Below are 16404 nucleotides of genomic sequence, written 5' to 3'. Positions count from 1 at the left end.
TCCAAAGACGCACATTTTAAAGACTCAGACACAGCCAAGAAAACAAAAGGGCACCAAATTTAAGTACTGAACTGAACCGTATTGGAATATTTTATACCGTTTCTCTCTTTAGAGGCTGTTCAGACAGCAGTGGAAAAAGTGATTATGTTCAAATGAATAGACTGGTTAAGAGAAAGTTAGCAAAAATTTTGGAGCAAGATAAAACATCATAAATACTAAATTGAGAATTATACATGAAATATGCCCGGGATGGACTCTAGTCTAAGAAGGACACGACCAGAGGCAGTGGCATCCATAGCTCCTCTTACTCTCAACCTCCGAGATCCAATTGCGTGGGAGGGATTCCGCCCTCCCCAATGACACCAGGACGCCCATCGGCTTCTGCTCCACCCCAGGGAAAGACTCGACCAACAGCAGAGTGAGGCCTTCTCAAAGTTTAAACTTGGAGAAGGTCACTGCCTTAACTACAGCTGTGACTTCAGTGACAGTTGGTCTATGCTGTGAGGAGCCTGAAATCCCTGCTGGCTGCTCCTTTCATGTTTGTCATCGTCTCTTTTGTGATTTTGTTTGCCTTTTGTTACCTGTCAACATCCTCACCCTCATTCTTAGACTGTGAGCCCCTTAGGGGCCAGGGACCCGGTCTATACCTCATCCGTGTTTTTCTTTCCCAGCATTTAGTACAGTGTTTTGCACATCATAAGCTCTTAATGCTATTACTACTACTCCTAAAAATTAGCCTAGTGTCCAGCTATTAAATGAAATGAACTGAATCCAAAGTTCAGACCTTTTCATTTGTGTCCAATGTCCAAAGAACACTTTGTGGGTTGTAAATTTGTTTAGACAGCATCTGACAAAAGTTAAGTAAAGTGATAGACTATTACAAAAAGGTCTGAGAGTGGGTGGTCTGCACCAAGGTTTGCTAACCTAAGGACTGGATAGCGAGGCATAGATTCAGGAATAGGGAAGATAGTGGAAATGAAGTTTACGTGTCCAGCTCATGAACTGTGAATACCCCTCCACAGAAAACAGCCAGTCAAAGCAAAGTTTAAAAAATAGACAGCTATATCCCAACTGTCCTACTGTCCTCCCAACCAAAATACAATGCTTATATCTGAAAATTGTCCTTTAAAAATTCAAAATTTACTGTCCCCTATACTTTGCTTCTTTTTGCATGACTGGGAGAAATTACAGAAGACTAAAGCAGCACAAAGGAATTGAACCATTAACATCCAAACAGTCTCTCAAGGCCCTTATTTGCAAGCCTTAAATTGATTATATCTTCGCCTCATTTTAATACAGAAATATAAAAAAAATTGGTGAAATCCTCTAAACCTGCCACAAAGAAACAGAATATTAATATTCTTAGATCTACCATGCTCTGGAAACTGCTCCAACACTGCCAATTGCTCTTGTAGAAAGAGAAGGGATCTCCTTTAAAAAGAATCTCTGCCCTTTCTGTTGCTTATGGAAGAGATGCAGATATTGGTAGACACTGACTCTAAAAGACTGTGGAACAGACTTACGCAGGTGACCTTCCGGTAAATTTGAGCAGCATTCTGACATTCTGAATAAGGATATTCTGAGGTAGCCATCTCCAACATACACATTCCAAAGGCATAGACATCAACCGATTCATCATAGTGTTCTTCGTACATTTCAGGAGCCATGAACTCTGGGGTCCCTGAGCAAAAAAGATGAAAAGCAAAAATATTAATTCAGATCCGTACGAGAAGCCTGCCTTGAGTCAACCTATTGACAGATTTCAGGAGAAGGTGAAAAAACTCTTGGAATGCCAAAATTTGTCTTTGAAGGCCTAAAGGATAAGCTAATGTCAACTGATAGATTTATATCTTTCAGCTCTAGGCCAAGTGGCCACTTAATGGTTTCAAAATTCCCTGTAGCTGCAGTATAAAAGCAGATGTGCTGGAGTTTGGTGCCTTTGCCCAGCCTTACTGTTTCACCTGAGCATGATGACCACAACCCATTGCTCAGAGAATATCCAGAAAACAGGATACTACCTTATCTGGGCATACATATTGCTTTCCTGATGTTAGTTACCAGTGGTCATAGTTTCTAGCTATTTTCTTTGTAAAATACCCCACTGTCAGGCCCACAGTATCTAGCCATAATTTATTCATTTTAATGTCTGTCTCTTCCTCTAGACTGTATGCTTTTTGTGGGCCGAGAACATATCTACCATCTCTGTTGTACTGTAGTCTCCCAAGAGCTTAGTACAGTGCTCTGCACACAGTAAGCACTCACTAAATACCATTGATTTATAAGAATTGACTTGCTTTCATGAGAAGAGACCTACAAAGGCAGAGAAAGGGAGATTCACTTTACTACCACTTTGGGATGGTTGAGGGAGAAGATAATGAAGTAATGGGCAAATTAGAATTAATTCTGATTAAACTCAATGAGGCAAGTCACTGAAGAGAGATTACAAAATGTCTGCTTTCTTCCATCTGTAAGTATCTTACTAAAAAAAAAAGCAAGGTCTTAGAAAGTATCATTTCTTAAAACTCTTCTATCAATATCTGGATTTCATTTTAAAATGTGTCACCACACTAGGAGATACAGGTTATGATGTCTGTGAAGCTCTCTCTGAACTTTCATGTAAAAAGGACTCATCTCTGATTGACATCTTAGCTGAATCTAGCTGCCTTCTCCTTAATGATAATTGTGGCATTTGTTAAATGCTTACTATGTAACAAGAACTGTATTAAGTGCTGGGGTCGATACAGCATATGCAGATCGGATACAGACCTTTTCCCATATGGGGCTCACAGTCCAGGTAAGAGGGGAACAGGCATTTAATCTCCATTTTACATATGAGGAAACTGAGGCACAGAGAAGTTAAATGCCTTGCCCGAGATCACATACAGGAAAGTGGCAGAGCCAGGATTAGAACCCAGATCCTCTGACTCCCAGACCCATGCTCTTTTACTAGGTCAAACTGACTGATGAATGTTCTGATGTGGTGAGGCAAGTAATAACAATTTGATCCCTTCAGTTGATCAGATGAGACATATTGGAGAACCAGAAAGTCTCTAGGAAAGTTCTTCCCAGGTAGAGTGATGTAATATCCTTAAAAATATCTATTCTCTATCATTTCATGAAAAATGAATCATGTCTACTAAATCTATTGTACTGTCCCAAGCACTTAGAACAGTGCTCTGAAACAAGTGCTTGCACAGTACGCAAGTAAGCATTCATCAAGCAAAACTCAGCACAAATCCTGATATATAATTTTAATAAACAGATTTCCTACACATTCTGCCTGCAGAGTTCAGTTCTTGTTGCTCATATCCTTACTTTATTACCCTTGCAAAACACATTTATCAGTCTAACACTAACTCTTATCAAAGTTATCTGCTCATAAGTCTTTAATGAGGTGTAAGAATGGTGGCTTTGGGAGAGAACTGCAGTATGAAAATTACAAAGTTTCTGTTGAGGGACATCTTCATTAATAGATACCATATCATACCATGATTAATCTTCTATTACAACAAATTGGATTGGCTTCCCTAACATCTTAGCAGCATCTTGTTTGATGTGCTACTTAAAAGCCTGGATATCAAGCCTGTTCTTCATTGGGCAAAGTTAAAAATCCCTGGATAGGACCAGCTTAATTCTTTCTCAGGTGCCGCTATCTCAGGGTGTAACCTGAATATGCCCAAATAACCAGTGCCCAGTAATGTATTATTCATTAAAAAAGAAACTAACAAATGATAAATATATATACATATACATGTATACATATATATATTCTTTACTATATTTTTCTTTCCCAGTGCTCAGTACTGTGTCCTGCACACAGTAAACACACATAATACTATTACTTGGATCGCTAATAAATATTTCAACTATCATTTATATGATATATTGAGTGGCAGCAAATTAGAGAGCTGAACAGTGTGGATGTCTCATATGTACACTGCATTTACTGCCCCACCAATTCCAGAAGGGGCAGTTCCAAAATACATCTAAAATTCACACCCAGATCTTGAGAAGGAAAATAAATTGAAATCTGATGCTTGAAGCACACAAAAAGGTAATGAATGCTTAAGTATCCAGTCGCAAGCAGCACCGGATGTGCGCACACAATTTCAACAGCTGACTACATCGCAGGGAAAGATTCTTTCTTGGGAACAGTGATTATGACAGGAATCATGTGATTGCGGCTGTTCTTTCGGCACTTCCATCGTGAACTGCACTTCATAAGCCTGCCACTTGAACATAGTGGAGGGCTAAATTTAAATCTCTAAAGGATGAATATCAATCCACCAGAGATGAATAGGATTCTAACTCAAAATCAATCTTGACCTAAATAGGACGTCTCTCCTAAACTTGAAGGGCTATAAATTAGTCAACAGGCTATTTATGTCCTCACAAAATATGTGGTTTCTAGTTGCCCATGTGATACTTATGAAGCAGCATGTCAAAAGGTTCTTGTCCACATGGGCATGCAAACTGAGAAACTTAACCATATAAACACCAGGTATTGCTTCTCACAAAAAATAAGGGACTACACCAAAAGGCTATGAATTAATGATCTAAGGGACACATGAATAAAAAGTAGATTGGTAGTTCATTGCGTTGGGACAAGGAGAGAAGTCCTGGAATACTCAACAAATGAAGGCCCTTACTTTTCCCTCTACTACTTCACAGGAATACTGGATTTTATTTTTGAAATGGCCCTAAAGAATGAGCCCAGAGAATATGTGTTGACTGAGAAAAAGTGAGTGCAAAGATTAACAGTGGAGCAAACTTTGTTGCTTATTGTCATGTTTCTGCTAAAGGAGTACTGCATTCTGTTGAGTATTTGTAAACTTCGGAGGATTCAGGATCAAGATCAGGGGAGGGAGAGAGGCACATACTGGATGACATTTGTCAGTAGGTGTTGACATTTTAAAGATGACTGGATTGGTTTTCATGGAAGAGACTTGCTCTTACCTCTTCTTACAATTTTGCTTTGATTTGGCCTGCTGATAATGTTCTCAGTTACATGGAGATACTTTTAAATTTTGGAAAGGAGGCTATTGCACACAAAATAATTTTACTAGAAAGCACTACATGAGAAAAATGACAAACAAATGTGATAAAGAGAAGAAAATATATGCAAAGAAATGTGGTTTTGTATCCACATAGCAAGTTGATTGGTTGATCTAAAAGAATACTGAAATATTATAAAAGCCTGGGTCACATGATGAAAATTACAGAAATCTGGAATAAAAATGTAGAACCAAGCAAAATGATCATTAACTTTCTTGTCCCAATATTTCTAATCAGCTTATATCAGAAATTTGGAATGGGGTAAAGATAGAAAAAGGCAAAAACACACACCCTTTAAAGTTGTTTCTATAGCTATGCTCAATAAATTAGCCAATTCACTTCTTTATTAACAAAAATGGAATGTGGGGAACATGACACTAGGGAAGAATTAGTGACCTCTATGTGATTTTAGTTACTCGGGTACTACCCAGGGCAAACAACTGGCAAAAGTGAAAATAGAGAACAGCAGGATGATTTTCTAGTCACATAGGGTTTTTTTTTCCTATGGTATTTGTTAAGCGCTTACTATGTGCCAGGTGCTAGGGTAGATACAAGCTAATCAGGTTGGACACAGTCCATGTCTCACATGGGACTCCCAGTCTTAATCCCCATTTTACAGGTGAGGTAACGGAGGCACAGAGAAGTTAAGTGACTTGCCCAAGGACACACTGCAGTTAAGTGGCAGAGCTGGGACTAGAACCCAGATCTTGACACCCAGGCCCAGGCTCTATCCACTAAACTACACTGCTTCTGTTCTTGTAAATTCTCAACTCTAATAGAAATCTCTTTTAACATTATTTAGACAATTTTTTCCCAACATATATTCTTTAGATTGAGACTTATGTGTCACCTAGAATTCTAATGCCAGAACAGGGACCTGGATCCTGGTTTAGGGACCTGGATCCTGGTTTAGGGACCAGAGATGTCAACTCCATGGGGGAGACTGCTCCCACAGCCTTTGGGGCAGATTCCAGTTCTTTGACAATACCCGAGAGTTTCTGATCAGGGCCTCAAAGACCCAAAATGGTGGATTTTCTGGCCTGTTCTTTGAAGACTGTCCCCTCCCAAGCTCCATCCATCTTAAAATGCTTGTCCCCTTTTTGCCCACATGCAAATTGTAAAGTTGGGATCCCATCCTCAGCTCCTGTAAAGGGGCAGAAACTGGAAGGGATATACTGACAAATCCTCTGATGAGACACTCACCTCCTTTTCACTTGCTGCCTCTTTAGAAACCCAAGGGGTCTAAATGCAGCCTAAAGATTAGTATGTAACCATGTGGCCCATAATCCCCATTGCCACCATGGTGCTAATAGAATTCTAGGAAGGCAATGGCAACTTGTTACCAAGGACTGGAGTGGTGAGGTGCCCAAAGATTGCACCTTCCAAATACTGTTTAACTTCTCATTTGCTTCTAAGTACGATATCTTGAACTTTGATTGCCCACTACTAAGCACCTAGCACAGTGCTTTGTGCACGATAGGCACTCAAATACTATTGGATGAATATTGTACCAATGAAAGTTTTGACTGCTGAATTTTCACTTGCTTTCAATGTTCAAAATGTGTTCTTGCTAGATTTGTCTGTCCTCTCCTCCTTATATTGAGTCCCATGAGCCTAGTACCATGTCTTAGTTAATTTGTTTATAATTATCCCATTGCCTACTACAGTGCTTAGCACAAGGTAAGCCCTTAATAAATGCTAATAATAATAATATTGAGTCCCTAATGGTCTCCAAAGCAGCCTGAAGGTATGTGTACATCTTCCTCCAAACTGGGTAATTGCTCATTTCCACGCTCACAAAGAGGAGAGAAGTAACAGAGAGTCACAAAGGCCACATTCAGAGAATTTGAAATTAAAGCTGGGAAAACCAGGAAAACCAGGATTTCTATAGCCCTCTGCATCAATTACTAGAGAAGTAGCATGGCCTAGTGGAAAGAGGGAGTCAGAAGTGGACTCCTAGTGGCCTGGGAGTCAGAAGACTTGGGTTCTAATTCCAACTCTACCAATTGCTTGCTTTGTGACATTGGGCAAGTCACTTAACTTCTCTGTGCCTCAGTTCCCTCAACTGTGAAATGGGAATTAAATTCCTGCCCTCCATTCTACTTAGACTGTGAGCTTCATGTGGGACAAGGACTGTGTCCAACATATTTAACTTGTACCTACCCCTACTGCTTTGAACAGTGTTTGACACATGGCAAGCACTTAAATACCATTAAAAAATTTACACTATATCATTTTCTAGTTATAGTCTGAAAACACTCCTTCTCACAGATGGAGACTGGAAAGAACATTCCACATTTTGATCTCGAAATGTGAAGGGAAGAGGAACTCATGTGATACAAGCTTATATCGAATTAAAAGAAAATGTATTCATAGAGTTACTGTGATGACCTGGTGACAAGTGAGTTATAAAATACCAAAATCCCTTCTGACTAGTGAGCTATAAAATACCAAAACCCCTTCTGAAAGACAATGAATTTCATCTAACCTGAAACACATTATCTGGATGCTGAAACACTGATATTCAGATTTTTAAAGCCTTCCCCATAAATTCTCATTCCTCTATGCACATAGCTAGTGAATGACAAACACATGTTTACCTATTACACTTTTGGCAAATGAAGCCCTCTTGAGGGTAGCCAGACCTAAATCTCCTATTTTCACAGATCCAGTTGGTCCAGTAATGAAAATATTATCACATTTCAAGTCTCTGTGAATGATAGGTGGAGTTCTTGTATGCAAAAAAAGCAGGCCTTTCAGAATTTGTCGGCACCAGCTGCGAAGAACCTTTGGTTTCATCACTTTAAATCGCTTCAGATATCTACAGAGAGGGGAAAAATACAAAGGAGCAGTTTTACTAAATTAATTTATTTCCACAGTTTTTTCAAAAGAAGTGCAGAAGATTGTTCAAGCTCAATTTGCATAAAGGAAATAACTAAATAAGTTAGATAAATCAAGTATGTGCTACTAAATTTGGTAGAAGAGCGTGAACCATAGACTCATGATATTTAAAAAGGTTTGGGAGCTGAGGCTGTTTAGAATAGGCTTAGAAGTTTTCTATCAGTTTTGCAGGATATGTATTGGCTAGTACAGTGCTTGGCACACGGTAAGCACTCAGTAAATACCACTGATTGACGGACTGATAGACTGACATTATGATAGACTTTTAAACAGCAACAGGTGGGACACAGGGACTTTTTTTATACGGAGGCTCCCAATCCAATATTCATTTACTTTTAGGACATCGTTATCAATACCATTTATTGAGTGCCTAACTTGGGAAGGTCCTTTGGGAAACAGATGCCATAAAGTTGAAGACTGTAAAGTGGCAGTAAACAACTTGGAAGAATGCACTGACAAATGCAGAGCATCATAAAACTGAATGGGAGTAACTTTTACTGAAGCCTTAAGAGGCCACCTATTGTAGTAGAAAGGCAGCAATCCAAAGATTGGTGTTCCAAGTTGCCAGGCTATTGGAATCTATTGGATATTAGAATAACTGAATAAAATTGGGCATGCAAATGCTTTGATTATCTGAACTAGCAAGCACACACACCAATTGGTTTGGATAATTGGCTTTCCACTCTTAATCAGTAAATACCTTCGGGGAGACAGTCAAGTTAAGAATTTGATGCTTCCAGTGCTAACTCAGAGCTCCATCCACACCATTTAGGGGGTTGGTCTACAACACTACCTCGCTAAACATTTAATGTCTATCGAACCATATGGGGATGAGATGGATGTATGCCACCCACAGGATTTCCAAAACAATGTTAACACCATATTAATACAACTCACTTTCTAAAACCATTAAATGTGGCATGGCTGAGACCCAAGATAAACACATTCTTTTCCTGTGACCAACTATCCAGACACAAAAAAGAAACTGAGAAAATAAAATTGATAACTTGCAAACTCTGTCGTGCACAGATCGAAATGCAGATGTTATGTGTTGGGAGTGACATGACAAGGAGGGAAAAGATTGACCTAATTTTTTTCTTCAATCAGCCTTGGGTATATTTTTGTGTGTGTGGACTTCATCTTTTCAGCAGGAAATCAGTTCAGAAAACTTACGTTTTGAGTGTTCCAGAAGTCATTAATTCAGTAACCAACACAATGCACCTCTTTCCCTTTGCACAAGATTCCCAGAAGTCATAAAATCGAACAATGTTTGGATGTTGCAAGCCTTTCAACATTTCGGCTTCCTCTTTAAATCTCTGTCTCTCCACCTTTGTCAGTTTTCTGTCCTATAATTACAAAGTAAACAAAAATTTACTGAATAGGAAACCACTTTTATGGTCAAGCAAGTTAACATGGCTTATAGCAAATCATGTTTCAGGTTCTTAATTCATGCAGCATACTTACTCTCTCCCATTAGAGTGTAAGCCCTTTATGGGCAGGGAACGTGTCACTTCTTTATTCTGTAAATCCCAAGAGCCTGGTACAGCGCAATGCACTAAATAAATGCCGCTACTCTGGCCACTGCTACTACTACTACCACCACCACCAGGGATGTTAGTGAGGTATTTTAAAGTTTAATTAGTTCCAGTTAGCAATATAACTCCATTCCCATCCTCAGAGAATTGCCTGTATCAGAAGAACAGAGAGTTCCCATCGATCCCTTGAGTAGAAATTTCAAGGAAGGGGGATAAAAAGGGAGGGTGGGTAGGACAGAAACAGCAGCATTTCAACATAATTTAATGACTATATTAAGGATAGTAACAATAATTTTGGTATCTCTTAGGCATTTGCTAAGTGCCTAGCACTGTACTAAGCACTGGCAGATACACTGTACTAAGCAGATACAGGATAATCAGGTCAGACACAGTCACTGATCCATGTGGGGCTCACAGTCTAAGTAAGAGGAAGAACAGGTATTCAATCCCCACTTTAGAGGTGAGAAAACTGAGGCATGGATAAGTTAAATGACTTGTTCAGAGGCCAGGGGTCGAGTCAGGATTAGAACCCATGTCCTCTGATTCCTGTGATCTAGTGGAAGGAGCACAGGCCATCTTCGAACAGAAAGACAACTCTACTATTAATGGGTCAGCTCTCTCCAATCATAGACTATGCCTGGACAAAAGAAGACTAAAGCACATAGAAGTAATTGAAATCAAATCTGGTTTCCCTTACATGACTGTAACTTGAAATCTCAATTCCTCTACAGAAATCTTAAGAGTTCTGGAACTTATTATTTCCATTTATCCACATAGTACTTGCTTAGCATTTGTTAAATGCTTTGCCGGGTCTTGAATCAATTTGCCTAATTTCTCTTCCAGTGGAGAAGGGAACGAAAAACTTCTCATCGTCTGTAAAGACAGACTCTTTTAAAGGAAAGTTGTGTTATTTGTGAGAGTTTAAAGGAAAAATGATACACCTACCCACCTACGAAACTCAGGCAAATTACTTCACATGGAAAAAAAGCCACAGGCTTGTTTATACAATGAAAGAGAAGCTGTGCCAAACATCTTTTATCCTGGGATCAAACCCCAGGTTTGCCCTATTTTTAACATGTTAAGGCAAAAAAAAAAACCAAGAAAAGAAACTCCTACAGGTTATTATTAAAAAATAAAACTGTCAGAGTTGATCAGGCTACAAAATATGTTCCCAAATGATGGTATTTAGTATCAAATGAACAATATGGTACTTTACTTATGGATGCAGAAGCAATGGCCTAGAAAATTGAAGTAAATATTCTTTGCTCATCCTTTAAACATGTTGAAACAACATGCTGATTTGGGCAACACACACACACAAAAACCACACATCTACTGAATGTTCATAGTTGAACTGAACACTACTTAATACAAGTAGGGAAGAGAATGTTCCTAAACCAGGTCAGCAGGCTAAAACAACAGTGTACTGAACTAATAGGTAAACCTCTCCCATGGAACTTTAAAAGGCGATGTCTTGTGTCACACTAGAGTTTACTGCACATCCTCCAAACCATTTCCAACATGTTTATCTCTAAGTCATTAGTCTCTCTGTAACAAGTTGAAAAGTAGTCATTTTCCTAAACGGTGAGAATTTTTTAGTTTCAAAGATGCCTAAATACAACACATCCCCATTGAACAAGCATCTCCTTTAAGCATCTTTACAATGAGCCTTAAAAGGTGATTGTGTTTCAGTGCAGAAAGTACATTTCCTTTCTGCTGTTCAGGGGAGGAGACAAGCTGTCCAATCGAAAACTAATTATTTAAAGATCAGGAGGTAGCCAAAATGTTAAAGTAATAAAATCACATAAGATTCAAAGTTGGAGAAGCCTAAAACAAAAGAGGCAATTTAAGAGATTTCCCATGAGAAGGATATTGCACAGTTGGCAAGATTTGGAGCTGTTTTTCTTACAAAAGAAATTTCCCTGTAAATAGCAGAGTTTAGGCTTGTGAGCTGTGCGGCATCAGCACTGTTCTGGGACATGTTAGCCTATTTCTGTCACAGGAGCCCTCTTAAGCTAGGGATGAATGGGATAAGGGAGAAGAGGGAGGATGCATTAGGACATAGGGAGATGTATGTACATATAAAAGACTACTGTATGTACATATAAAAGATTATAACATACATGCATGTATCCACATACAAACACGCGCACGCACCCACACCCCCCTAACAAATGTATCCTAAAGTTTAAAAAACTACTATGCCCAAAAGAGCACCACCTAGATATTAAAATATACCAGCACAAAGTAAACTGTTCCCCTAGGAGCCCTAACTCATTCTTTGGGGCTTCTGCAATCATGTTTGGCTCTGCTCTCTTTAATGCCCAAGCAAATTATTCATTAGCAAGTGTGAGACCAAAGGGTGTCAACACTATCCAGATGGTTGAGAGGGCACCCAAACTGCTATCCTTGGATGATTTCCCTGATATAGACATGGGCTGGAGTACCTTGAAGATTGTATGGCTTCACACTTCAGTTAGAACCTAAACATAACAAACAGGGATCCTTCCTTTACAAGTCAAAGAAATATTAGGAGGTGGGTTTAGGGATCTGAGAAGCTTGGAACCATTAGCATTTAATTTCAAACTGCTCCAGAGAGTCGCAGCTGATGGCCCTCTACAACCGTCTTTCTGAAAGGCTAATTGTTTCAGTACTGTATGTTTCGATCCCAGGGGCTAACTTTGAAATCACCTTCTAGGTTGGAAAGTTAGTACAGTGTTGCCTTGAATTCCTCCACAGGTATGAAGGTTGCCCAAGGCTTCTTGAAGGCTGTGGGACTATGAATCATTCATTCATTCAATAGTATTTATTGAGCGCTTACTATGTGCAGAGCACTGTACTAAGCGCTTGGGATGAACAAGTCGGCAACAGATAGAGACAGTCCCTGCCGTTTGACGGGCTTACAGTCTAATCGGGGGAGACGGACAGACAAGAACAATGGCACTAAACAGCGTCAAGGGGAAGAACATCTCATAAAAACAATGGCAACTAAATAGAATCAAGGCGATGTACAATTCATTAACAAAATAAATAGGGTAACGAAAATATATACAGTTGAGCGGACGGGTACAGTGCTGTGGGGATGGGAAGGGAGAGGTGGAGGAGCAGAGGGAAAAGGGGAAAATGAGGCTTTAGCTGCGGAGAGGTAAAGGGGGGATGGCAGAGGGAGTAGAGGGCGAAGAGGAGCTCAGTCTGGGAAGGCCTCTTGGAGGAGGTGATTTTTAAGTAAGGTTTTGAAGAGGGAAAGAGAATCAGTTTGGCGGAGGTGAGGAAGGAGGGCGTTCCAGGACCACGGGAGGACGTGACCCAGGGGTCGACGGCGGGATAGGCGAGACCGAGGGACGGCGAGGAGGTGGGCGGCAGAGGAGCGGAGCGTGCGGGGTGGGCGGTAGAAAGAGAGAAGGGAGGAGAGGTAGGAAGGGGCAAGGTGATGGAGAGCCTTGAAGCCTAGAGTGAGGAGTTTTTGTTTGGAGCGGAGGTTGATAGGCAACCACTGGAGTTGTTTAAGAAGGGGAGTGACATGCCCAGATCGTTTCTGCAGGAAGATGAGCCGGGCAGCGGAGTGAAGAATAGACCGGAGCGGGGCGAGAGAGGAGGAAGGGAGGTCAGAGAGAAGGCTGACACAGTAGTCTAGCCGGGATATAACGAGAGCCCGTAATAGTAAGGTAGCCGTTTGGGTGGAGAGGAAAGGGCGGATCTTGGCGATATTGTAGAGGTGAAACCGGCAGGTCTTGGTAACGGATAGGATGTGTGGGGTGAACGAGAGGGACGAGTCAAGGATGACACCGAGATTGCGGGCCTGCGGGACGGGAAGGATGGTCGTGCCATCCACGGTGATGGAGAAGTCTGGGAGCGGACCGGGCTTGGGAGGGAAGATGAGGAGCTCAGTCTTGCTCATGTTGAGTTTTAGGTGGCGGGCCGACATCCAGGTGGAGACGTCCCGGAGGCAGGAGGAGATGCGAGCCTGAAGGGAGGGGGAGAGGACAGGGGCGGAGATGTAGATCTGCGTGTCATCTGCGTAGAGATGGTAGTCAAAGCCGTGAGAGCGGATGAGTTCACCGAGGGAGTGAGTGTAAATGGAGAACAGAAGAGGGCCAAGAACTGACCCTTGAGGAACTCCAACAGTTAAAGGATGGGAGGGGGAGGAGGCTCCAGCGTAGGAGACCGAGAATGATCGGCCAGAGAAGTAAGAGGAGAACCAGGAGAGGACAGAGTCCGTGAAGCCAAGGTGAGATAAGGTATGGAGGAGGAGGGGATGGTCGACAGTGTCAAAGGCAGCAGAGAGGTCAAGGAGGATCAGAATGGAGTAGGAGCCATTGGATTTGGCAAGAAGGAGGTCATGGGTGACCTTAGAGAGAGCAGTCTCGGTAGAGTGGAGGGGACGGAAGCCAGATTGGAGGGGGTCTAGGAGAGAATGGGAGTTAAGGAATTCTAGGCATCGATTGTAGACGACTCGTTCTAAGATTTTGGAAAGGAAGGGTAGTAGGGAGATAGGACGATAACTGGAGGGGGAAGTGGGGTCAAGAGCGGGTTTTTTTAGGATGGGGGAGACGTGGGCGTGTTTGAAGGCAGAGGGGAAGGAGCCCTTGGAGATTGAGTGGTTAAAAATAGAAGTTAAGGAAGGGAGGAGGGCAGGGGCGATGGTTTTAAGAAGGTGAGAGGGAATGGGGTCCGAGGCGCAGGTGGAGGGGGTGGCACTTGCGAGGAGGGAGGAGATCTCCTCTGAGGATACTGCAGGGAAGGATGGGAAAGTAGGGGAGGGGGTTGTTGGGGGGGAGGGGAGAGGCGGAGGGGTGACTTTGGGGAGCTCAGACCTGATCGTGTTGATTTTCGTGAGGAAATAGGTGGCCAGATCATTAGGGGTGAGAGATGGGGGAGGGGGAGGAACAGGGGGCCTAAGGAGAGAGTTAAAGGTCCGGAACAATCGGCGGGGGTGACGGGCATGGGTGTCGATGAGGGAGGAGAAGAAGCTTTGCCTGGCGGAGGAGAGGGCAGAGTTAAGGCAGGAAAGGATAAATTTGAAGTGTGTGAGGTCGGCTTGGTGCTTGGACTTTCGCCAGCAGCGCTCAGCAGCTCGAGCATAGGAGCGTAGGAGGAGGACGGAGGAGGTGATCCAGGGCTGTGGGTTAGTGGAGCGAGAGCGGCGGAGGGAAAGGGGGGCGAGAGAGTCGAGATGAGTAGAGAGGGTGGAGTTGAGAGCGGAGACCTGATCGTCGAGAGTGGGAAGAGAGGACAGGGCGGCAAGGTGAGGCGAGATGCTATTGGAAAGACGGATGGGATCGAGAGAGCGGAGGTCTCTGTGGGGCAGTAGCGAAGATTTGCAGGGGGAGGGAGTGTGAGAGATGAGGCAGGTGAGAAGGTTATGGTCAGAGAGAGGGATTTCAGAGTTGGTGAGTGAGGAGATAGTGCAGCGGTAGGAGATGACGAGATCGAGGGTGTGACCGAGTCGGTGAGTGGGCGCGGTATGGTGGAGGAGGAGGTCGGCAGAGTCGAGGAGGGATAGCAGGCGGGCGGCAGAGGAGTCGTCGGGTACATCCGTATGGATGTTGAAGTCTCCAAGGATCAGAGTGGGCAGAGAGAAGGAGAGGAGGAAGGTGAGAAAGGGGTCAAGGTGGTTGAAGAAGTCGGAGGTGGGACCGGGAGGGCGGTAGATGACGGCGACAAGTAACTGGAGTGGGTGGTAGAGGCGAATGATATGGGCTTCGAAGGAGGGGAAGGAGAGGGAGGGGGGAGGAGGGATAGTGCGGAAGCGGCATCGGGGCGAGAGGAGGAAGCCGACGCCTCCTCCCTTACCGGTGAGTCTGGGGGAGTGGGAGAAGGAGAGGCCTCCCTCCCCCATTCCCCACCACTAACCTCAGCCACCCTTGGAAGGGTCAGACATAACAAAAAGCAACAGTTCACCTAGCCTTTGCAAGTGGGGGTGGGGAGTAAGGCGTGAGAGCAGAATATTTACATTCGGGGTGAATCCGGGTGAGCACATTTAGATGATATGGATTTTCTGGCATTAGATACTCTGAATCATTAGTCGATAAGAGAGTGGGTGGTTTCTTCCCCCCCCCCCTTTTGAAAATAGCCCCAAGTTGTTTAAAATTTCATAAGGCTGAAACTTGACATGGAAGAGAATAAACACGGTCCCGGAGCGTCAGTAAACTAAGCTACTTTCCTAGGGGACAGAGGAGGGAGGAGGAAGGTCCAGGGGTTTAAGAGATAAATGACATGCTCCAAAATAGATATTTTAAAAATAACTTGTGCCAGTACACCATGTGGCCTGTTTCGTTGGGACTTACCATGGGGAAGCCTCAAAATGTCTGCTTAATATCACTCTGCACAGTCCATATGCTTTACCTGGAGTTTTGGAGCTCAAATGAAAATGTTTAACATCGAAGCAGTAAACACTACTTTCTATCAAGTCAGGCCCGCTTGACCTTTATACTCTATATTAGAATCTGTCTTCACCGGGGGAGTGGAACACAAGCCTTCATAAAGGCACTGTGCATCACCCAGGGATGCGAGTGTTACTTCAGAAAGTATGTCACTATGATTTGCCACCTTACCAAGATGACATAAAAGGCAGAGAACATACTAGTGGAAAGGGTCCTATCAGGAAAATCTGGTCCGGTTCAATTAATTAATGGTATTTATTAAGCTCTTACTGTGTGCAGAGCACTGTACTAAGCACTTGGGAGAGAGTACAATATAGAAGTGTTGACAGACGTTCTCTGCCCACAAGAAGCACAAAGTCTAGAGGGAGGAGCATCCACACTGGAGGGGCAGAGATCACTTCTTTTTGAATTTATAGCAAATGAAATCTTTGCCTTATTGAGTTTGACTGGGAAGTACCCCCTCCCCATCCTCCTTGGCCCAGCCATCTTTAATCCTGAAGGTTTTACACTAATGTCTGTCTCCCCATCTA

The 16404-nt window shown here is 42.7% G+C and overlaps 1 protein-coding gene across 7 annotated transcripts in view; it reads right to left on the bottom strand.

Annotated features, from left to right (window-relative positions):
* The window catches only part of WNK2 (WNK lysine deficient protein kinase 2), a 150515-nt gene that overhangs the window by 81058 nt on the left and 53053 nt on the right, over positions 1–16404 (bottom strand). For all 7 annotated transcript variants that reach the window (XM_029050706.1, XM_029050704.1, XM_029050702.2 and 4 more), the window contains 3 exons: positions 9130–9302; positions 7656–7876; positions 1524–1681 (listed from right to left, as the gene is read on the bottom strand). In XM_029050706.1, coding sequence (XP_028906539.1) covers positions 1524–1681; positions 7656–7876; positions 9130–9302 — 552 coding nt within the window. The remainder of the gene's footprint in view (positions 1–1523; positions 1682–7655; positions 7877–9129; positions 9303–16404) is intronic.

The sequence above is a fragment of the Ornithorhynchus anatinus genome, chromosome X1, assembly GCF_004115215.2.
Source record: "Ornithorhynchus anatinus isolate Pmale09 chromosome X1, mOrnAna1.pri.v4, whole genome shotgun sequence".
Taxonomy (NCBI): domain Eukaryota; kingdom Metazoa; phylum Chordata; class Mammalia; order Monotremata; family Ornithorhynchidae; genus Ornithorhynchus; species Ornithorhynchus anatinus.
The sequence above is the reverse complement of the archived record's forward strand: the minus strand, read 5'-3'. Positions and strand labels throughout refer to the sequence as shown.